The sequence below is a fragment of the Pelodiscus sinensis genome, chromosome 32 (assembly GCF_049634645.1).
Source record: "Pelodiscus sinensis isolate JC-2024 chromosome 32, ASM4963464v1, whole genome shotgun sequence".
Lineage (NCBI taxonomy): Eukaryota > Metazoa > Chordata > Testudines > Trionychidae > Pelodiscus > Pelodiscus sinensis.
Genome location: NC_134742.1, coordinates 12,453,941 through 12,478,022, shown reverse-complemented (window position 1 = coordinate 12,478,022; position 24,082 = coordinate 12,453,941). Strand labels below are relative to the sequence as shown.

The following is a 24,082-nucleotide window of genomic DNA, read 5'->3' as shown; positions in this document are numbered from 1 at the left end:
CACAGCAAACTGCCATCAAATCAGGAACCCTAGTGGTGTGATAAATGCGTTCCCACTTCCTTGTCTGTTTGAGAGCAGAGGAAAGAGAACTTCCAGACAGATAAAATCACAAAGGCAGAAATTGAAAGAAACTTTCTGAGCTTGAGCGACACTGGACCGGAAACGCTGGTTGAAATCCACAGCAACCAAGTACTGCTACAGGTTTTTCGGGTTTACTGGCATTTCTGGAAAAAACGGGGGGAAGGGAGCAATTTAATAGCTTCCGAGGCCGGAAGTGAGCAATAGGATCTGGTCTCCGCTATAAAACAGGCTGGAGAACCCGCAGAAAGTGAACTGCTTTTTCTTCGGCTCGGTTGGTTTTAGCGTTGAATATTTTTCTCTACATTTGATGGATGTCTTTTAAAAAAACCGTAAGGGCATTTTGAAACAACGCCAACAATGTTTAAAAAAAAATCAGAATGTTTGGAATTAAACTTTTGGTTTGTTTTGGAATGTTGGCGGGGCGGGGGGGGGGGGAATGCCCCCTCCAATCATTTCCATCTGTGTGCAGAAAAAACTTGTGTGTGCACCATGACATGTGTGAATATGCACCACCAGTAGAAACAAAAAAAATTAGCTATAGGGTCTGCTAATCAGCTGGGTAATACTGGAATCTATGCAAGCTCCCAGCTAACAGGGAATACTGCAAGGGAGGGGAGTTACCCCTCCTCCCCCACTAAACCAATTCGGCTAAACTGATGCAAAGTCACAAAATGTTTGGGGGTTGTATTTTTTGTGGATGAAAACAACAGCTCCCCCTTAAAGGCACAGCTTTCTAGCTATTAGCTTTTTCCGTTCCACAGGAGCAAACCAGACAGCATCAATGAAAGCACAGTTTGGTTTATCTATGCACCCCCAAACCAAACAACAGGGCTATACTGGTAAAGGTCTGTATTGTCAACAAGGCTCTCATCTACAATGTTCTGGGTCCTACCTGTACAGTTCAACTGATACAGGTACCGTTCCCATTGTAGATACTCTGACTCCAGAATAAGGCTGGTGTAGTTGTAGGATGTGTCTACCCGTCAGCAGCACAGCGATGGTACTGTAACTATACCTTGGCACTGAAGACACTTCTTACGTTGATAGAAGGGGTTTTTCTCGGTGTAGGTAGCCCGCTCCCTGAGCTGGCCGTACCCATACGCAGAATATGAAGCTGAAGAAGAATGCAACCTGACTGTTGCACATTTATTTAGCTGTGTGCTTTTAAATTCATGCAAAAAAACCCAAAACCAAACAGGGTCACACCCCCGAGCAGCCACAAAAAAGACTGATTGGTGACAGCCATTCTTCTTCAATGCATGCCTAGACTGCTGTGCAGGCAGATCACATTGTGAGGGGGTGAGGTCACAGAAGACCCCCTTGGGGGGTGTCACGGAGTGTGGGGGAGTCACCAGACCCCTGCACCCCCATCCGCAGTCCCATGTGACTCTGAGCCAGCAAACAGAATAGGTGTATTGGTCCACAGGGACGCAGCATAGCACAGCCTTGTTACAGGAAGTTGTTACGGGAACCAGGAACAGTTAGTACAATTCATCTTGGGGAAAGGGAGGCCCAGAGCCCCTGTCCTGGCCCCCCCAGGCCAGTTAGGCTCCCTTCCCCCTAAGCCAGGGGGAAAAAATGAACTCACTCTCAGCCACTGTCCCCAGGTGGCCCCACCTCCTGCTTTGTCCTGCTTCCAGGCCCAAGGTGTATCTGCTGTCACATGGTCCTCAGGACATGATAGACTGAACCCGCTTCCCCAGTGAGTCATACCCAACCTCCCCCTCCTCATCCAGAGAGTGCTGCAGTGCCCCAGGGAAACTGAGGCACGTGCACACACACAGTCACTGCAGAGCAGGGCAGGTCAGTAGGAATCACACACAGCACCACAAACCAACCAGTGATTGCAAAACCAGAATGAACTCAGGACCAGAGTGGAAAAAATCCCCCACCACATCACAAGGGGACTTCCCAAGGCCTTTGCCACCCACTTTCCTGCTGTCTAGGGCTTCTCACTGCCTGGTCCTGCTGCCCCAGCTCCTCTGATCTCCCCTAGCCAAGGCCCTGAGCTGAGGTTATAGCTGGAGAAGGGCCAAAGATCAGAGCTAGATCCAGGAACCAAGCAGGAGGGGCAAGGCTGAAGCCTATGGGCGCAGGGCTGGAACAAAGCAGAGGTGGGGTAGGGAACAATGCAGGCAGGAGACATCACAGGTGCTGGATTAAATACAGACCAAGCCCTGGTTGGATGCAGCAGCTGGGTTTGTCACTGGTCAGTTCTCCAGTGTAAGCCAGGGATTCGAGAATTAACATCACTTCCTCAACACACGTGGTTTTGCTCCACACCGAAAATAAAAAAACCGCAGGACATGATACTGTTGGGCCACACTCGTGTTTAAACAGTATTATTTTTGCAGTGTGTAGAGACAGGCTATCATGCTAATTGTACACTGTTGGTGCATTGAAAAGACAGTTGCCTATCTCTGATTCAGCTTTTATACCAGCTTGTAAAGTGTGTTCTGCGGCAGTCCCACGTGCCGGGGAGAGAACAGAATTCAAAATGGACGCCCTTAAAGGAACAAGCCTCCTTTTCTTTTTTCTTTTTGCTCAACAATTTTCCCACCTTTTTCGATACCTGAAAACTGCTATCATGTCCCTTCTCAGTCTTCTTCTTTCCAACCTGAACAAGCCCATTTCTTTCAGCCTTCCCTCACAGCTTTTGTTCTCTAGACCAGCATTTCTTAAGTGTGTTCTGCGGCCACCAGACCAGTATGCCTTCTTTTTTGGGGCATGAGGGTCTTGCAGAAAACATTTTTTTTGCGCAAAACGAAAACATCCACACTGCTTGTTTTTGCACAAAAACCCCTAGCGCAAAAAAGGATCATCAGAAAATATGTAAATGAGATTGTGACGCATGCAAATGAGTCCCTCGTTAGCATTTTTTTTTTTTTTTTGCCGGTACTTTCTGCTTTTTCACCGGACAGAAGCCGCAAATACTGTACTGTCCGGGCCAATACCGGACACCTGGCAATCCTAAACATTTGCCCTTCACTTCATCTGTAACCACAATTATCTTCCTCTTTCAGGGGTTTCCTTTCTTGTCAGCCAGGGGTGACTTATAAAGGGGAAGGTGTGAAGGCCACGCCCCTCTGCCCCAGGCTCCGCCTCTTCCTGCCCCTATTCCATCCCTCTCCCTCACTCTTGCTCTAACCCCACCTCACCTCTTCTCTCACCCCTGAATGATGTGGCCGGGGGGACTAGTGGGGCTGGTGGCCAGCACTAGCCACAGGGGTCTGCCCCCTGCCCTCCATACACACTGGCAGCAGCTCCACTGTGCTCCCGTGGCTGCATCACTCCACTTCCTGTGGATGAGTGTGGGATGGCATAGCTCCTTCCCCGAGCAATGCGGCCCAATGATCACAGCAAGCCAAGGCCCTTGCTCCACTTGCCCACCACATAAGAACAGCCATGCTGGGTCAGACCAAAGGTCCATCCTGCCCAGTGTCCTGTCTCTCTCTTGCCATCCATCTCTACCCTCTGACAAACAGGAGTCTAGGGACACCATTCCTTACCCATCCTGGCTAATAGCCATTCACGTTTTTACCCTCCATTAATTTATCTAGTTCTCTTTTAAACCCTGTTATATTCCTACCTTTCACAACCTCCTCCGGCAAGGAGTTCCACAGGTTGACTGTGCGCTGTGTGAAGAAGAACTTCCTTTTATTAGTTTTAAACCTGCTGCCCATTCATTTCATTTGGTGGCCTCTAGTTCTTATATTATGGGAACAAGTCAATAACTTTGCCTTATTCACTTTCTCCACACCAGCCCTGACTTTATAGACCTCTATCAGATTCCCCTCTTAGTCTCCTCTTTTCCAAGAGGAAAAGTCCTAGTCTCTTTAATCTCTCCAGTTCCTAACCCCTAATCATTTTAGTTGACCTTCTCTGAACCCTTTCTAATGACAGTATATCTTTTTAGCCACGGCCAGCGAATGCTGGGAGGGGGAGGCAGACTCCCGCTGGAGACGCCCGACCCCCGCTGCCTATTATTTCCCTCATCATGTGTTGCTTATGCTGCCGGCAGAGTGCTGTCGTGTCTGGGTTCCCTCTCTGCTCCAGCTGATGACAGGATGGTGGCTAGGAGTTGGGAGGAGAGTCCTTTGCAAGCGGAACCTTGCTGATGGATAAAAACCTGGGCATGGCTCATCATCATTAGAGAAGAAGCTGGAGGGGAAAGAGACCCTCAATATGTGAAGGGCTGTTATATCAAGATCCCGGCGATCCACTGCTCTCCATGTCCTCTGAAGGCCAAATAAAAAGACATCGGTTTTCTCTGCAGCAAGGGAGATTTCGGTTGGATATTAAGGAACATTTTCTAACTCTGAGGGTAGCAAAACTCTGGAACAAGTTTCCATGCGAAGTTGTGGAATCCCCAACGGGGGAAGATGTTTAAGGACAGGTTGGACAAACACCTGTCAGGGATGGTCTGGTTTTACCTGATCCTGCCTCCCGCTGGGGGAGAGGGGAGTGGGCCCGCAAATGTCTCAAGGTCACTTTCAGCCCTTTCATTGCTAATGCTTTCACGTATGACATTGTCTTCATCAGGAAAAAAGGATTTGTTACCAAACTGGCAAACATATGGTAACATCCCAAAGTGGCCAAGACAGTTCGTATATATGAACTGGTCATGCACTTGAAATGAAATGAACCTATCTCCTAGAATTGGAAGGAACCTTGAAAGGTCATCAAGTCTGGTTCCCTGCCCTCACAGCAGGACCAGGTACCATCCCTGACAGTTTTGCCCCAAATCCCTAAATGGCCTTTTCAAAGATTGAACTCACAACCCTAAGTTTGAAAGAAAAGAAAGGACTATCTTCACAAGGAATGAATGCCTACAAATCAGACATCAGACACCGTCACAAGGAAAAAGCAGTTTCTTTTCATTTTGGCCAAGGTGAGCATAGTCTTAACAATCTCACTACATGTATCTTACTTCAAAGAGACTTTAACACCAGACTTCAAAGAGAAACTTCAGAACTGTAATAGAGATGTAGCCGTGTTAGTCTAGTCTTGCTGAAACAAAAAACAGGACTATGTAGCACTTTAAAGACTAACAAGATGGTTTATTAGGTGTCATTCATGCTTAAATTTGACACTTTACGAATGGGCCTTAACAAAGATGCTAATTATCTTACCCATTACAAAGATAGCTTCCCCAATTATCACCCCTGATTATTCATTGACTCATAGATACTATTCCTTCCCCTTACCCCCCTTCTGTTCTAAATCTGATTTGTCAGTTTAATAACGTGTTTACTTTTTTCATTGTATTCCTTTGGTATATATGGTCATGCCAATTCTCTTCGGCTGTGTCTACACTGGCCACTTATTCCGGAAAATCAGCCGCTTTTCAGGAATAACTTGCCAGCTGTCTACACTGGCCCCTTGAATTTCTGGAAAAGCACTGACGATCTACTGTAAGAAATCAGCTGCTTTTCCAGAAATACTATGCTGCTCCCGTTCGGGCAAAAGTCCTTTTTCCGGAAAACTGTTCCAGAAAAGGGCCAGTTTAGACAGCCCAGTAGTCTTTTCCGCAAAAAAGCCCCGATCGGAGCGCATCTACATTGGCCACGGACGCTTTTCCAGAAAAAGTGCTTTTCCGGAAAAGCATCCTGCCAATGTTGACGCTCTTTTTCCGGAAATACTTATAACGGAAAACTGTTCCGTTTTCAGCATTTCCGGAAAATCATGCCAGTGTAGACGTAGCCTTCCAGAATTTGAGCTGAGGAAGTGGGTCTGGCCCACGAAAGCTTATCACCTAATAAACCATCTTGTTAGTCTTTAAAGTGCTGCATGGTCCTTTCTTTTATTTCAGCAAGATCAGACTAACACGGCAACATCTCTATTAGAACCTAAGTTTAGCAGGCCAATGCTGAAAACCACTGAGCTATCCCTCCCCTCACCATACTGTTAACATGTGTGAAAACCACCAAGTACCCACACTAGGACTTTATCGCATTAGCAAACAAGAGAAAAAAGAAATCTCAGTTTCAAGCTGTTTACCATCTAGAAAGGCTGTTTTTGATATGGGAGGCTGTTCTTTGACTTCCTCAGCTGATTACTCATTTGTGAATGGGCTGAATGGAAGAAGTTTTTATGGGGTTTTTCTTTTTGTGGTTTTGTGGTGTTTACACAAAGTTCTGAATAACTCTGTTATCTTCTGGGTGAAGAAATGGCTGCCTTAGTTTATACTTGAAACACAAACACACACACATCTCCACCCTAGGCCCTGCCCCCACTCAGGGCTGGACTAAGTGGGGGCGGGCTAGATGGGCAGCTGCCCGGGGCACCAAGCTATGGGGGGTGCCTGATTGAAGTGCTATTGGGTGCTGCACGCCAGAGGGCGGGGCTGCACATACGCCATGCATGCACGGTGCCCCTTACCATGTCAATCAGGTGTCCCCCATAGGTTGGCGCCCGAGGGCAGGGTTGCACATCCACTGTGCGCCCACTGCCCAGGGTGCAAGTATGGCTTGGTCCGGCACTTCCCCCACTCCAATTCATCCCTGCCTTTTCCTGCCCTGGCTCCACCTCTTCTTACCCCCTCCCTGAGTGCAACCCATCCTAGCTGCTCCTTGAGCCTCAGAAAGAAAAATGGGTGCATAGGACTAGGATAATCAGCTGTGACTAGGGTTGCCTGATGATTGAAACAAAAATACCAAACACCCGCCCCCCACCCAAAAAAAAAAACCACTGGGAAAAAAATTCTGTTGAAGAAAAAAAAAGGGGGAGAAGAAACCAAAGTTGTTGAGCAAAAAAAAGGACTCCCAAGACTTATTAAGCGCAAAAAAAAAAAATTAAAATAAAACAGCATGTCCCCTTTAAGAGTGAGTGCAGGGATAGGAACAGGGGACAAGTTGAGCACTAAGACCCAGGGGAGTCATTGCTTCCCCTTGGTCTTTTTGCTGGCAGCCATTTGGTGCCGGCAGCCTTGCAGAACCAGGTAAGCATGGAGTCGGGGGACTGGGGGTTTTGGGGGTCGAGGGGGAGGCCGGGCGCTGACTGTTGGTAGGATTGCCAGGTGCCTGGCATTTTTGCTTCCTGGACAGGGAAAAAAATCAGAAAATACCAGACATCTTACGTATCCGGTATTTTCTGATTTTTTTTAGCGGACAGGAGATGAAAATCTGGACTGTCCAGGTGAATATCAGACACCTGGCAACCCTAGCTGTGACAGCCACAAATCAACTCTTGTGCATGCTGGGCCTGCCTCAAACTTTCCTGGGCAGCAGGATTAACGGTTTCCAGCCCACAGCAGACAGCTGCTGGCAGATGAACTCTTTGGTAACATGTAATGCCTTTCCTGGCTCCCAATGCATATAAATGTGGCCTTTTCTCAGGGCGGAGGGAGTAGGAAGCCACTTAGGGAGGACAGAGGGGGCTTTTGCTCCTCCTAGAATTTCCCACCACGGCTGGAAAAGGAACCGCTGCTTCCTGAGGTCACTGGAGAACCCTGGAGGCCCTAGCTTGAGCATGAAGTTGTGTTGGCTAACAGGGCTGTACGGAGGACTGTGATTAGCAGCTCCTTCCTGCCCCTCAGCTATGGGATATGCGAATCCCCCCATGTCGGGGATCTTACTGCATTGTGGCAGGGCAGCCGGAGAGCTGTCTATACTGTTCTGTGCACACACACACCCTCTCATTTCTCACCCATAGTCTTTAAAGAGGTTCTCAAATGTCTCCAATGGAAGAATAGTGATAGAGATGCAGCCGTGTTAGTCTGGTGTAGCTGAAACGAAAGACAGGACTGTGTAGCACTTTAAAGACTAACAAGATGGTTTATTAGGTGACGAGCTTTCGTGGGCCCGACCCACTTCCTCAGATCAATATGTGGAAGAATATTGGCACAACCATATATATCAAAGTGATACTGGTTGTGCCAATTTTCTTCCGCTATTTGATCTGAGGAAGTAGGTCTGGCCCACGAAAGCTCGTCACCTACTAAACCAACTTGTTAGTCTTTAAAGTGCTGCATAGTCTTGTCTTTTGTTTCAATGGAAGAGAGACAGCCTGTGCATGTCAGGGGTTTTCCATACCAACAAGGTACTGCATAAGAACTTTCTGTCTCAGGGGGTGTGAAAAACCAGTGCTGAGAAGAGCCTGTGGAAACGACTCCCCTTGTGAAAGTGGTTTACCATGAGGGATGGGAGAGCTCTCGCCCAGCATCCTGCCATGTGACCACACTGCTGCATTAAAGCACTTCGCAGCAACAGCTTGAAACTTGAACGTGTAGAAATCCCCCTGCCTACCCCATCAGACAGCAACAGTGCTAGCAGCCTCAGATGGGAGGTACACTCAAAGCACTAAGGGTGGGTAAATAGCTCTCTTCACCCAGCGGATAGGATGAGAGCCAGGAGACAGCCATTTCTGGCTAGCCTTCGCCTAGAGACGGGACCTGCTCCTTAAGACTGTGCCACAAACGATGATCAGCTTTCAGTGTAATCGTCTATTTCAGTTCAGTGCCGTCTAATTCAATAACATGTCACTGTCATAGATATGTCAGCTGCTCCTGATGGAAATCAGAGAAAATCTACTATATAAAAAAGAAGGTTTGTAAGTTTGCTCGCTAATAACTTGGACACTATGGGTATGTCTACACTCCGTCGACGGAGCCATGTAGATAAGGGCTGTAGACGGGGCAGATAAGAGTGCTACGGGGCCCTGGGCAGTGAAATTTCGTGCCCCCCCCCTTTGACAAGGCACATGCGCCGTGGCACCATCCTTGGAGATAGTTAAGAGCAAGTTAGACAAAAAAATCATCCACTCAGGTCACTCAGGTAGATCAGGGCTACTCAACACGTGGCTTGTGGACCCCACCCCTATTTATTTGCAGCCCATAGGGTGATTTCGATTTATACGTGGTTCAACTTGTGGCACACAGGAGGGAGCCAAACCAAAAAACTAGTCAATATAATGATCGTCTGTTGATCTGCGTTTTAGTAGTTAAATGTCTGGACTGTCATATGGGTGGAAGTCGGATACATATTTCATTGTATTATTATCATTGGAACTGACTTAAATCGGGCCTGTGTGTGGTATAGTCTTGGGTTGATCTGTGTATTAGTGCTCATCAGTGTGAAAGAAACTATTTGCATATACTTGTGTTGGAGAAAAGTCAAGAGGCCGAAGACCCGATGAACCGAACTTTATTACACAGTGCTGTGGAGAAATGACAAGGGGATTGCTACTGGACAGAGCCAGGTGAACTCTTTTATACAGCGCAGTAAACAACCACTACTTGACATGCCCAAACTTGTTGCTGGGCAGGATACAGCAGCTATCATGTTTGGCTAAGAGCCAAACATGTTACAGTTTTTTCTTTTCCCACCTAAACATGCTTATCCTGCCCCCACTCAGTATTCCCCTTTGACCTGCCTCCACTTATGTTAGGAGCCTGCTTCCACACTTGCATATACATTTGTATGTATAGGCACCCACAGGTAAGCTGCAGCCCTCGGTATGTGCTGTAGACACATTCTTGGGATTTCTGTATTACCTTATAAATGGGCAAAAGCTTCAGAGGTGTAGCCAAAGCGGCGAGGAGCTTCAGAGGTGTAGCCAAGTTAGTCTGTAACAGGAAAAACTTAAAACCACCAGCCTAGTAGCGCCTTAAAGATTAACAAAAACACGTAGGTGGGATCACAGGCTTATACTGGTGAATAGCTTCCGGAGGGGAAGCAAGGATTTTAGATCCCTCATTTGTTAAGCACAGGTTGAATCTTTCAGTTTGGTTTTGTTTTGTCATTACACCGGCGGTTCTTTCTTTAACCCTTTTCCTCTTTCTTGACACTGTTAGACAAAGTTTCTAAGAAGTTTGCGATTGACTCATGCCAGCAGAAATATATGGGTGTGACAGAGAGTTTAAAGGTAGGCAGAGAGGCCAGCTGCATTCAGTGTGTCTCAGGCTGCAGGAGGGGAGCCCGGGCAGCGTGCGCAGCGCACGGGACTTGTCGTATATTTCGCGAATGCCTGGGAGTGAAGATACCCTGGGATCCGTGACTTGCAAGGGGGGGCTCCTACAGAACCTGCCCTGCTTCTTGCTCTGATTTGGGAGGTGAGAGAAGCGGGGTGCCTCCTGACAGAGGGGTCATTCATGGCGCATGTGGAATGCATCCTGATGGGGGGGGGAGGCATTTTGTGCGGCACTCCCCGATGAAGAGGGGTGCAAGATGATGGGGGGGTGCTTTGTGGGTCATGCACCAATGCAGTGAGGATGCAGCTGGATGGGGGGGCGCTTGAGGGGCACACCACAATGCAGGAGGGGAATGCAGCCAGATGGAGGGGGGTGCTTGAGGGGCACGCCCCAATGCAGGAGGGGGTGCAGCCAGATGGAGGGGGGTGCTTGAGGGGCACGCCCCAATGCAGGAGGGGGTGCAGCCAGATGGAGGGGGGTACTTGAGGGGCACGCCCCAATGCAGGAGGGGGTGCAGCCAGATGGGGGGGTGCTTGAGGGGCACGGCCCAATGCAGGAGGGGGTGCAGCCAGATGGGGGGGGTGCTTGAGGGGCACGGCCCAATGCAGGAGGGGGTGCAGCCAGATGGGGGGGTGCTTGAGGGGCACGGCCCAATGCAGGAGGGGGTGCAGCCAGATGGGGGGGTACTTGAGGGGCACGCCCCAATGCAGGAGGGGGTGCAGCCAGATGGGGGGGTGCTTGAGAGGCACGCCCCAATGCAGGAGGGGGTGCAGCTAGATGGGGGGGTTGCTTTGTGGGGGCACGTCCCAATGCAGGAGGGGGTGCAGCCAGATGGGGGGGTGCTTTGTGGGGGCACGGCCCAATGCAGGAGGGGGTGCAGCCAGATGGGGGGGTGCTTGAGGGGCACGCCCCAATGCAGGAGGGGGTGCAGCCAGATGGGGGGGTGCTTGAGGGGCACGCCCCAATGCAGGAGGGGGTGCAGCCAGATGGGGGGGGTGCTTGAGGGGCACGGCCCAATGCAGGAGGGGGTGCAGCCAGATGGGGGGGGTGCTTGAGGGGCACGGCCCAATGCAGGAGGGGGTGCAGCCAGATGGGGGGGTGCTTGAGGGGCACGCCCCAATGCAGGAGGGGGTGCAGCCAGATGGGGGGGGTGCTTGAGGGGCACGCCCCAATGCAGGAGGGGGTGCAGCCAGATGGGGGGGGTGCTTGAGGGGCACGCCCCAATGCAGGAGGGGGTGCAGCCAGATAGGGGGGTGCTTTGTGGGGGCACGCCCCATGCGGGGGGGGGGGACAGAGGCACGTGGGGAGGGGGCGGAGCAAGGGCGGGTCCTAGGTGCCCCCTCTCCTTGAGAAGGAGGGATTGGGTGCGTCACGTTACGTCACTGGAGGATTCCCCCCTCGATCGCTCCCCCCCCCCCCCACTAGGAAAGCGCGCGCGCGCGCGCCAAGATGGCGCTGGCTTAAATACATTTCCCGCGCAGAGCCGGCCTAGTGCGCATGCGCAGGAGAAAAAAAGCGGGACCCGGGGGCGAGGGCAGGCGAGCGGGCGTTGTTCTCTCTCCCCGTCTTCGAACCGACTTGGAGCGTTCCATTGGGGGAGGGGTAGTGCGGGAGCGTACCAAGTGTGTGCGTGGGGGAGGGGGTGACAGAATCAGTGAGGGAGCCTCCCAAAGGGAGGGGCTTCCAAGGGGGGGGGCTGCTAAGGGGGGGACACTTGGGGGGGCTGTTAAGGGGGCCCCCAAGGAGGGACACTTGGGGGGGCTGTTAAGGGGGCTCCCAAGGGGGGACACTGGGGGGGGCTGTTAAGGGGGCTCCCAAGGAGGGACACTTGGGGGGCTGTTAAGGGGGCTCCCAAGGGGGGACACTTGGGGGGGCTGTTAAGGGGGCTGCCAAGGGGGGACACTGGGGGGGGCTGTTAAGGGGGCTGCCAAGGGGGGACACTTGGGGGGCTGTTAAGGGGGCTCCCAAGGAGGGACACTTGGGGGGCTGTTAAGGGGGCTGCCAAGGAGGGACACTTGGGGGGCTGTTAAGGGGGCTCCCAAGGAGGGACACTTGGGGGGCTGTTAAGGGGGCTCCCAAGGGGGGACACTTGGGGGGCTGTTAAGGGGGCTCCCAAGGAGGGACACTTGGGGGGCTGTTAAGGGGGCTGCCAAGGGGGGACACTTGGGGGGGGCTGTTAAGGGGACTCCCAAAGGGGGGACACTTGGGGGGGCTGTTAAGGGGGCTGCCAAGGGGGGACACTTGGGGGGGCTGTTAAGGGGACTCCCAAAGGGGGGACACTTGTGGGGGCTGCTAAGGGGGCTGCCAAGGGGGGACACTTGGGGGGGCTGCTAAGGGGGCTGCCAAGGGGGGACACTTGGGGGGGCTGTTAAGGGGGCTCCCAAAGGGGGACACTTGGGGGGGCTGTTAAGGGGGCTGCCAAGGGGGGACACTTGGGGGGGCTGTTAAGGGGGGACACTTGGGGGGCTGTTAAGGGGGGACACTTGGGGGGGCTGTTAAGGGGGCTGCCAAGGGGGGACACTTGGGGGGGCTGTTAAGGGGTCTGCCAAGGGGGTGCTCCTAATGGGGGGTTGCTAATGGGGCAGGCTCCCTCCTAAAGGGGGGCTGCTAATGGGGGCTAGAGGGAACATCCCCAGTGGGGGGGCTGGTAAGGGGGGGGTCAATGGGAGCTCCCCAAGGGGAGGGCAGTAAATGGGAGGCCAATGGAAGACTCCTAAGGGGAGAAAATCAAAGGGTGACTGCTAATGGGGCAGTCGGGGGAGGCAATAGGGCTCAGAGGAGCCCCCCCCCCCCCCCCCAATGATGGCAGCTCTGTTAAAGGGTGCATTTTTCTGCGGACATAGCGTCCACCCCCAGTGTTGCACTGGCCTGGCTGCATTATTCAGGCAGGGATGTTTGGAGGTTCCCCCCCCACACACACACACTTCTTGTGCAGGTAGCTAAGTCAGTATCACGTCCCAGGCCCCCATTACAAATGTTGGCTCCCTGAACGATGTCACTCAAGGCTGTACAAAATGTCATGCCCCGGGGCAATGTCCTTAAACCAACCTAAGCTTCTTAGGCAAACAAACAAAACAAACGCACACACACCGAAAACATGCTACAGTGTGAAACGGGAGTTCATGTGCAATTTTGACACCGTAACAGTTGCCTCGTTGCAATAAATAATTCCCCCTTCCGGGACTCTCACCTTCTCATTGCTGTTAGAAGTGGACCATATCCACCCTGATTTAATTAGCCCTGATGTTACTCTCCTATCTCTGTATCCCTGCCTGCCTTTCCCTTCAAGTATCTGAGGAAGTGATGTTATTAACTGATGTTATTCTGAAATAACTTAGTCCACATCTATACTGCAGGCAGTTATTTTGACATAATGTCAAAATAATGTTAAGCTGTAGGATTGCTTACTCCAACGCCTGTAACCCTCATTTTAGGAAGAGTAAGGAAAGTCAAAGGCAGTGCTGTGTAGACAAGACTTAAGCTCTGCAATTGACATAGCTGAAGTTGTGTAGATTATTTTGGCTTTAGCCCTGCTGTATAGACATGCCCTAAGGTGACACAGGACTACTTATTGATTACAATAATTAATCCCTAATAGGATTGAGAGTGAATATTAAAAGAGTGGTCTAATATTGCATTTTATGTCCTAGGAGTGCAGTTGGAAATATCTTCCTGTCTTCAGCATTGTTTTTCCTTTTTTCCTTAGGGTGATCACTCTTTTCCTCCTTTAAATTTTGTTAATTTCTCAGAGCTGCTACAGAATAATGTAAAAATCCCTATATGGACAAGTAATTTAGTTTAAACTTGTCTTACAGTGTCTTACACACAAGGCTTTGTCCCTTTAAGCTGAACCATTTATTATTATTTGCAGAGCTGTGCAGTAGTTAGAAAAGTGTTTTCATTCCAAAATGGGATGTAAATTTCACACTCTAAATTTTCCATCCATCAAAACATTTTGAACCAATAGAAATGTTTCAATTTCAGCTGTATTTCTTAATATAACTTAGATCAGAATCTGAGATTTTGAAACAAAAAATGATTTCAAAATCAAAAATTGAAATAAAACATGGCCTTGTCCAAAAGAATCATTTTGATTTTTTTCCTAATTTTTTTTCCTTGAAATTGACATGTTCCTGCAGCACAGTTTGATTTTTACTGAATCAATATGATCAGAAGGAAAATTCTCCCATTGAAAATTTTCCATCTGCTCTGATTACTTGTATAATAATAGCCTCATAAGCCTAAATCATAGACCAACCATCAAATAAACAAGTGCAGACCCTTTTGTGGGCTGCTGTTTCACTTTATAGCACAATGGTTTAAAGCGCAAATGAATAACTCGTTTGCAATTATTTTTTTAATATATTCTGCAATGCCATCTGTGGACAAGGCCTTCCTCTGCTGTAACAGTAGATAAATTGCACCAAAGCAGCAGGTTTCGGAGGGATTTGCAAATGTAGCTGGACTAGTGCAAATAAAATATCTCTAACATAGACAGGGCCTTATTCTGGAGGTGATAGCTGTGACGCTAGTTCTTGGTCTTAGCTTTAAATTGTGGTAAGTTGAAGGCTGTCGAGCAGAACAGCCTGAGAACAGCGAGAGGGAGATCGCTATGTGACATGCCAGATGTGACTTCCACAAGCTACTGTTAAAGTAGCATCCAGAGACAGGGCACAACAAGATCTGTCCAGGACTGGTTGGGGTTCGAACCCTCCTCCAGAACACAGGGCACTGGATGCAGAGTACACTTTTTCCCCACCCCCGTAGCCTCTGGTCCCTCCTTAGGCAGGGTATCTCCGTGGCACAGATGTTGTGCAAAGATTTGTGTGCTCTGAACCTTGCTCGCAGCTGCCCTGGCTCAGCAGAGAGTTGCTGAGTGAGATCAGGCCCTGAAGTTCCTCCGCACCTACAGGGCTGTTCAACTCAGAATCATAAACACTAGAACTGGAAGGGACCTCAAGAAGTCATCAAGTTCAGCCCCCTGCCCTCATGGCAGGACCCAGTATCGTCTAGACTATCTCTGATAGATGTCTATCCAACCTGTTCTTAAATATCTCCAGAGATGAAGATTCCACAACCTCCCTGGGCAATTTATTCCAGTGTTTAACCACCCTGACAGGCAGGAAGTTTTTCCTACTGTGCAACCTAAACCTCCCTTGCTGCAGTTTAAGCCCATTGCTTCTTATATCAGAGGCCAAGGAGAACAATTTTTCTCCCTCCTCCTTGCAACACCCTTTTAGATACTTGAAAACTGCTATCATGTCTTCTGCTTTCCAAACTAAACAAGCCCAATTCTTTCAGTCTTCCTTCATAGCTCATGTTCTCTAGACCTTTCATCATTCTTGTTGCTCTTCTCTGGACGTTCTCCAGTTTCTCCATCTTTCTTGAAACGTAGTCCCCAAAACTGGACACAACATTGTCACAAGAGGGCGCTGTGATCTGGTTGATGAAACCGTATCATAATACGCATTCGGTTCAGCATTCACAGAACAAAAGAGTCTTCCACAGTATCTTAAACATCCCTCTAACAAGTTTCATTGCACACAATTCAGGAGCAGTTTTAAAAACACTATATGTGTATGTATATTTAATACTAAGCAATTAAAACAGCATTAAAAGACATTAAAAGGCATTACAAGCATTAAAAGGCATTACAAACAATGTTTAAATGGAATAGTTAACAGTCTAAATCTAATCCTTAACCCAATTTAGCTGCCTAATTCTTAATCCAATTTAACACATTCACACACACACCCTCTAGAGCTGGCCAGACCCCAGGTAATGTTGGTTAATTTGGCTGAGATGGAAGTCTGATGTGCACGTCACCCCAATATGCCGAATTGTTGGACTCCAACTCGTGGGGAAAAATGGTGTGGTATATATCCCCTCGGCAGGGGCCAGTCCGGTGAGATGCCATTTACTGGCGGCACACAGTCCAGGTGGGGTGATGTCTGTTAGTGACAACCCCTTCTTCTTACTGGTGTGTCCACGAGTGATCCAGAAGACCGGGTGTCTTTTCACCACCCCGTTTTGTTAACCTTACCACGAGTAAGAAACAATGGTTTGTTTCGGTTACATTCTTCCCTTGTTACTTGTTTTTATCTGGAAATGCTGCCTCAGCCACATACACAGTTCTTCTCTTTCATCCAGTCCTTTTTCTTAAAGTTGTAAACAAGACCATAATCCTTCAGGACTCTTGCCTGGACCTCAGCATGGCCTCTCTTCAGTTTATTTACTGTTGATTCAGGAAGGATGTGGATGCGTTGGAGAGGGTCCAGCGGAGGGCAACCAAAATGATTAGGGGGCTGGAGCCTATGACCTACGAGGAGAGGCTGACGGAGTTGGGTCTATTTCAATGGTCCCCAACGTGGTGCCCGCAGGCGCCATGGCACCCGCCGGGGCATTTATGTGCGCCCACCGAAACATCTGGGCTGGCCCCGGTCCCTGTGCGTGGCACATGCGTGGTGCCGGTCCTGGGCTCAGGGCGCATGGGCGGCCCATTCCCTAGGCGCGTGGCGCATGCGTGGCACCACTCCTGGAAGCACAGCATGTGAATGGCTCTGCCCCTGGACACCCGGCAGCCACGAAAGGTTGGGGACCACTGGTCTATTTAGTCTGCAGAAGAGAAGAGCGAGGGGGGATTTGAGAGCAGCCTTCAACTTCCTGAAGGGAGGTTCTAAAGAGGATGGAGAGAGGCTGTTCTCAGTGGGGACAGATGGCAGAACAAGGAGCAATGGGCTCAAGTTGTGGTGGGAGAGGTCCAGGTTGGATATTAGGAAAAACTATTTCCCTAGCAGAGTGGTGAAGCACTGGAATGGGTTCCCTAGGGAAGTAGTGGAGTCTCCATCCCTAGAGGTGTTTAAGTCCTGGCTTGACAAAGCCCTGACTGGGTTGATTTAATGGGGATTGGTCCTGCCTTGGGCAGGTGGCTGGACTTGATGGCCTTCTCAGGTCTCTTCCAGCTCTATGGTTCTATGATTCACTCATGCTAACCATTCATGATTCATGACAATACGCCTAATCAGCACAGAGTAGAGTGGAAGAGTGACTTCTCCTGTCTGACTCACAGCGCTCCCGTGAATGCCTCCCAGAATCATGTTTGCTTTTTTTTGCAACTGCATCACACTCTTGCGGGAGTGGGAGACCAAGGCAGCAGTTGCTCTAGGACCCAGAATTCGAAAGAGCAGCAGCGGCACAGAGCCCGGAGCCTTTTACATCGCCGCTGGAGCACTTCACCGTGTGTTCCGGGCGGTTTTGAGGGCTGGAAGGTGGTTCTGAGGGCTGAGTTGCCCCAGCGGTCAGAGGTACTGTCAAAACAGTTTGCTTCAACTCTTAAATCTTGCTTTTCAGGTCTTCAGATCACTGACGTGTGTCTTCTAAACACAGCGTCGGCCTGACAGAGAGCTGACCAGAGCACAGTATTCATAGGCTATGGGTCTCGGTCAGAGAAGACCCTGGGATAATTCCACTGAGGAGCATCTTAATCGCAATGGAGATCAAGAGCAGACAGGAAAACCAGGTAAACAGCTGGTCGGGTAAAGACTGGAGGGAGAGGCAAATTGAAGACCCATCTCTACCAAGAAAATAACTATGGTGAGACAGAAACCTGAAACATAAAAAATGGCTGACGTTGGAGAATCATAGCACCAGAGAGCTGGAAGAGAGCTCAGGAGGTCATCAAGTCCACCGGCCAATTCATTCCCCCCGCCACTCCCCCGACCGCCTCCCGGCCAGCTGGTTTTCCCCCACTTCTCCCCCCGATCTTCCTCAGCCAGCCCCGCCAGTCCTGCTTCCGGAGGCCAGTTCTCCCCTCCTCCTCCCGATCTCCCCCGGCCAGCCCCGCTGCCCCCACCAGCCCTGTTTCCAGTGGCCAGTTCTCCCCTCCTCCTCCCGATCTCCCCCAGCCAGCCCCGTTGCACCCAACCTCCCCCCCCCCCCCCCAGCCCTGGAGATTTTTAAGAGCAGTTGCATAGACATCTATCAGGGATGATCGAGATGGTGCTTGGTCCTGCCGTGAGGGCAGGGGACTGGACTTTTCAAGGTCCCTTCCAGTTCTAGTGTTCTATGATTCTTTGAGCTGCCCATACAACACCGTGGCTAAAAGGGCTGATGAGATTCTAGGATGAATAAACTAGGGAATATCATGTAGGACACAAGACGTTATTCCGCCCCTCTATTTGGCAGTGGTGTTCCTGGTCTATTGTGGTGGTTCTGGTCTATTGTGTAATTCCTTCTAGTGCCATATAGGTGTAAATCAACGTTGCCCACATGACTGGCCTGTAATATGCAAAGGGAATATTGTCCGTCTTGTGGAAATGTCTCTGCTCTTTAGGGACACTAAATATCGAATGTGTTCTGCTTCTTCTCCTAAGGGAGTCATTTTTCCAACATCTCTCTCCCCCCATGGCTCGTCTCAAAGCATTCTGACAAAGTAGTGCCACTAGGTTTGTGGGCTCAGTGTCCAAGGCCACGTCTTCACTGAATGGAAGATCAACACTGTCATGATCAATCTTCTGGAGTTTGATTTAGTGGGTCTAGTCAAGACCTGCTAAATCAAACTCAGAGTATGCCCTGTCAGTGGCTGGAACTCCTGCTTCTGCAAGGAGTAAGGAAAACTGATGGAAGCATTTGTTCCCATTGGCTTTCTACTGTGGGCATGGTGGGGAAACTCAAAACAAGGTATGTTGACTCCAGCTTCTTAATTAATGTAGTTGGAGTTGTGTATCTTGATTCAACCTTCCCTTTTAGTGTAGACCTGGCTTGAGAGAATCTGGCCAGCTGGTAGTAGGGCATAAGGCAGAGACCACAAGACACATTTTCCTCCCGTTATAGTTGGGAGCTTATCACTCCTGGGACACTCGGGGTCACAGCTCCAAGAGACCCTGGGCCAGAACAATGAGCTATTGAACTAAAGGCCCTCTCTGGCAGCTGAAATGCTGGCATTTGTCCTGCTGGGTCTTGACATCCGCCTCCTCCGGGGGACACTTTCTCTCTTTCAGATGGTTGGCGCTGGGCGGAGCCCTGGAAACACTGTTCGCGTAAATTCCTCATTATCCTCCTGGTCGTTGCTGCTGTCATCATCACTGTGGTTTTATTTGGTGAGAATTCAGCGCCCCTCTCTCCTTTCTGTTGTCCGTTCAGCCCAGGTGTCTCAATCACATGGTTTTCTCTCTTCTGGGCTATAGTGGAGTTATATAAGAGACTTGCGCCAGCTGTTGCCTTTCATGCCAGCTCTGTGCTATTCTCCATGGGCGCCAGTCCTCAGCAGTGTTCCCTGCATGTTGGGTGCTTGTGCAGCCACTCAGGAGAAATGCCAGTGCTGCCCGACTACCAGGTTGTGTGTGTGTAGTGGTGGTGCCCATTCACACCTGCCTCAGTGCACATACAATTATTCCACAAATGGACAGAAAAAAATCTGTGTGGACGGGAAAGATTAGAGGGAGTATTGGTGCTGAGATAGGAAGACTGCTAAGTGGGAAGTGGCATGAATTAAAACCGTGGGTCACTTGGGGTGTGTCAAGACTTCACCTCTCTGTCAACAGAGAGATGTAGATTAGGCACGTCGAACTTGCAAATGAAGCGGGGAATTTAAATATCCCACACTTCATTAGCATAAACATGGCCACCACTTTTTTTCAACATGGAGCTTTGTCGACAAAAAACGGCCATCTAGATGCAGATCTGTTGACAATAAACCCTTTTTCGACAGATCCTCTAAGACTCCAAAAATGAGGTTTACAGGATCTGTCGAAAAAGGGTTTATTGTCGACGGAGCCACGTCTAGACGGCCGTTTTTTGTCCACAAAACTCCGTGTTGAAAAAAACACGGTGGCCATGTTTATGCTAATGAAGCGTGGGATATTTAAATCCCTGCTTCATTAGCAATTTCGATGTGCCTAATCTATATCTCTCTAGCAACCGAGAGGTGTAGTCTAAACACACCCTTGACGGTCACCTGTTCTGTTCATTCCATCTTGGCCACCTGGCACTGGCTCCTGTCAGAAGACAGGTTACTGGGTTAGAGGGGCCATTGGTTCTCACTTAGCATGGCCGTTCTTATTAGATCTATATTTAAAAAACAACAAATAGTCTAATAGCAATATAAAGACTAACAAAACATGTAGATGGGATCATGAGCTTTTGTGGGTCATCTGAAGAAGCTCATGATCCCATCTACGTGTTTGGTTAATCTTTAAAGTGCTACCAGACCATCTGTTGGTTTTTAAATGTTTCCTGTATAGACTAATTCGACTACCCATCTGAAGCTTTTTCTTGGATATAGTTAGTGCAATTTTGCGATGAGGCTCTGGGGCCATCTTGTGGCTGGACTTTATTTTTTCATCTGAAGAAGTGGGCTGTGCCCACGGATGCTCATGATACCATCTACATGTTTTGCTAGTCTGAGGGGCTGCAAGATTATTCGTTATTTTTCCTGTTCCGGACTAACTCAGCTACCCCTTTGAAGCTTTATTTTTGTAATAATACAGGAGACAGGCATGTAGTAAACAACATTGATTAATACAAAATAAATGCACATTAGAAAAAAAATCCCAATTATACATCCCAAATTATATATCTAAATTAGCTGTTGCCACTCAAGAAAGAGATCTTACATAAGAACATAAGAACGGCCGTACTGGGTCAGACCAAAGGTCCATCTAGACCAGTAGCCTGTCTGCCGAAAGCGGCCAGCACCAGGTGCCCCAGAGAGGGTGGACCGAAGACAATGATCAAGCAATTTGTCTCCTGCCGTCCCTCTTCAGCCTCTGACAAACAGAGGCCAAGGACACCATTTTATCCCCTGGCTAATCGCCTTTTATGGACCTAACCTCCATGAAATTATCTAGCTTCTCTTTAAACTCTATTATAATCCTAGCCTTCACAGCCTCCTCTGGCAAGGAGTTCCACAGATTGACTACATGCTGTCAACCTTGGAGTCCTATTGGCTTGTTCTCTGAAAATAGCTGTTCCATGTGTCAAAAAAATAGCACAGAAAATTAGGAGCCATTAGGAAAGAGAGTTTCTGTCTTATTATATCTCATATTGAAACTAAATAAATCTGTGGTATATTTCATGCAGTCTTGGTCATCTCAACTCAAAAAAGATGCTGTAGAATTGGAAAAGGGTGCAGACAACGAGGACAAAAAATATTTGGGGTATAGAGCAGCTTCCATACAAGGAAGAATAAAAAGACCGGTACTGCTCAATTTAGAAAAGAGATAGCTAAGGTGTGGATATGACAGAGATCTATAAAATGACAACTAGTGTGGAGAACGTAGATAGGGAAGTATAATTTACCCCATCACATAACACAAGAACTAAGGGTAATGTGATGCAATGAATTGGCAGCAGGTTTAAAACAAACAAAAGGAAGTACTTCTTCATGCGATGTAGCCAACCTGTGGAACTCCTTGCCAGAGGATGTTGTAATGTTATCAAGGCCAAAAATATAAGTGAGTTCAAAAGGAATTAGCTAAGTTCATGGAGGATAGGCTCATCCATGGCTATTAGCCATGATAATCAAGGATGAAAATTCATGCGCTCCCTAACCATCCACCCGCCAGGAGCTGAGAATGAGTGACAGGGGATGGATCATGATGATTCCCTGTTTTATTCATTCCCGCCGGAGCACCTGGCCCTTGGCTGCTGTCAAAAGAGAGGATACTGGGCTAGCTGATTCAGTGAGGCTAATCCTTTGTTCTTAAGCCGCAACGTTCACTCAGATGCGTTTTTTTCCCACTTAAAAATAAGATCCTTTCCTTTAAAAAAATATATAGAGAGAGAGATATGAGCACTGGGCAGGCCCACCAATGGGGAGAGGAAGGAGGCAACTCCCCATAGGGCCCCATACTCTTTAAATTGCAAGAACGCCTCGTGGTATGCTTCAAATAGCTCTAAGGACTGAGGTCTGGGGGTCTGGAATGGTACACTCCAGGCCATGCTAAAGGCTGGCTGCTGTTGGCCCCGCCCCTTCCCCTCAAGGTCCCGCCCCTTTGGGAGCACACAGTCCCCCCCCCCCCCCCATAAAGAGGCGTGGTGTTATGGGCTCCCTTGGCCGAGGGCTGGTCTCTTGCAACCTGAATTTTCTCTGGTTCTATGAAAGTGTGGGGGTGAAATTCTTCCCTTTGCATATAATTGATGAGTCTCTGTCCCCACTGTGTTTATAACTTTCTCTCCCCCCCCCCCCCCCCCAAGCACTGATACTTCACTTTGCTCCTGCGGCCTCCCCTGCTGGGCCTTGGTGCCAGGACGGCTGGATCGGGTACCAAGGGAGATGCTACTATTTCTCAGAGGCCGAAGCAACCTGGGACACCGGCCAGAGCAACTGCTCCTCCTTTGGGGCCAACCTGGCTGTGATCAACACCGCCCAGGAGAAGGTGAGATGCCCCCAGACGACAGAACGGCCCGGGTGCAGGCAGGTGAATGTGGGTCTCTTCCCAGGGGCATGCACAGTCAGTCTCAGTGTCGTAGAGACAGTCCTGTACTATGTGGAAAGCTTCTGCAGCAGAGAGTAAGAGGGACCCATCCAGGAATAACGCCTTCCTTTTTCTTTCCTACAAAGGCTTTCCTGCTGCGCTATAAAGGCCTTTCCGAGCACTGGATCGGCCTGTGGAGGGAAGAGGGGCAACCCTGGAGATGGGTGGATGGGACAGAATTCAACACCCTGTGAGTCTGCTCTCTTTCTAAGGGTTGAGATCAGGGCCCCGTTGTGCCGGGCGCTGCACAGAGACAGCGAGAGACAGACCCTGCCCCAGCTGAGATCAGGCCCCGTTGTGCCGGGCGCTGCACAGAGACAGCGAGAGACAGTCCCTGCCCCAGCTGAGCTCAGGGCCCCATTGTGCTGGGCGCTGCACAGACACAGAGAGACGGTTCCTGCCCCAGCTGAGATCAAGGCCTGCAAATATCTTGCCATTAGTCTAATTCCCATTCAGCCTGAAGATTTGCCCTCCTTAGAAAAATACCAGGGCTGCCAGCATGGGAGGGCATCATGAAATGAGCTGAATTTGATATTAAAATGAATAACAAAGGCATGCTGGGCCCAGATGCACAACCCACCTGTGGAACTCCTTGCTGGAGGATGTTGGGAAGGCAGCAGCTTGCTTTAATGCCATGCCATATGTCAGGCCGGGACTCACAACCTGTGCTTGTGTTGCAGGTTTGAAGTCCGAGCGGACGGCCACTGTGCCTATTTGAATGACGACGCCGTCGGCTCCTCGTGGTGCCACACACGACGCAACTGGATCTGCACCTACCCCGACGCGTACGCGAAGGGCTAGGAAACAGCCGGCGTGCTGCAGCCTAGTGCTTTGCAGCGATGGGAGGGTTGAAGGGGGACCAAGGTCAGGCTATGGTTAAATTGGTATCTGCTTTTGCAGTGGTGCTAGCTGCATATGCAAGAGCAGGCCAGTCACGAGTACAATAATTTGCACTATTGTAATGTTACAGCGCCCCCTGCAGGACACTGATAACATCATTGTAGCTGTCCAGACTCCGGGCTGCTGTGTAAACAAAGACTATCTCTGAGAAGAGCAATACCGAGGCGACTCTCTGGTGCTATGTTGGGCGGTGATGGCTGGCTGGCCGTTTTAGCTTATTTCGGAAGAGGGTGCAAACGGGACTGCCGAGTCACATGGACTTGTTCCCTCCTATGAGGATATTTACAGCAGTCACAGGGAGGCGCCAATCAAGGTCATTGTCAGCCGACGGTCAGGGCAGTGTGTGTGTGTATGCTTCCGAGAAAAGGTTTAACGTCCGTGTCTTTACTGCTAGGACCGGGGTCCCGTCGCAGAGGGTGGCCAGCAGGCCAACAGACGCCCCGTTATATAGAAAGAGCTTATTACACCTTAGATTTTAACTGCTAGAACACAGGGGTTCCTTCGCAGCGGGCAGCCTGGGAAAGGCTGGAAAGGTGCCCCAACGGATCTTGTCACCTGGGAGTGACACAGATCCAAACGCCCAAGCTCTCCCTATGTCTGTCCTTTTATGACCGGCTGAAGTTCTTTTAAATTGTGCTTGGTTCTGTTACAGCAACTGAAGGAGTCAGGTTAAAGCTTAAACAGTTACAGGTTTATTAAAAGACTTATAAAAGCA

At 49.6% G+C, this 24,082-nt stretch overlaps 1 protein-coding gene across 4 annotated transcripts; it reads left to right on the top strand.

The window, feature by feature from the left end:
- Positions 1 to 53: 53 nt before the first annotated feature.
- Positions 54 to 24,082, top strand: LOC102461104 (C-type lectin domain family 2 member B-like). 4 transcript variants are annotated; one of them, XM_075914180.1, is made up of 6 exons: positions 54 to 189; positions 17,342 to 17,510; positions 18,991 to 19,089; positions 22,187 to 22,410; positions 22,554 to 22,657; positions 23,148 to 24,082. In XM_075914180.1, the coding sequence occupies exons 2-6, from the start codon at positions 17,423 to 17,425 to the stop codon at positions 23,266 to 23,268; spliced, it is 636 nt and encodes a 211-aa protein (XP_075770295.1). In that variant the 5' UTR covers positions 54 to 189; positions 17,342 to 17,422; the 3' UTR covers positions 23,269 to 24,082. The 4 variants fall into 4 exon arrangements, with proteins under 4 accessions (XP_075770295.1, XP_075770296.1, XP_075770293.1 ...); XM_075914181.1 differs by lacking the exon at positions 54 to 189 and adding an exon at positions 8,032 to 9,945; XM_075914178.1 differs by lacking the exon at positions 54 to 189 and adding an exon at positions 9,954 to 10,132.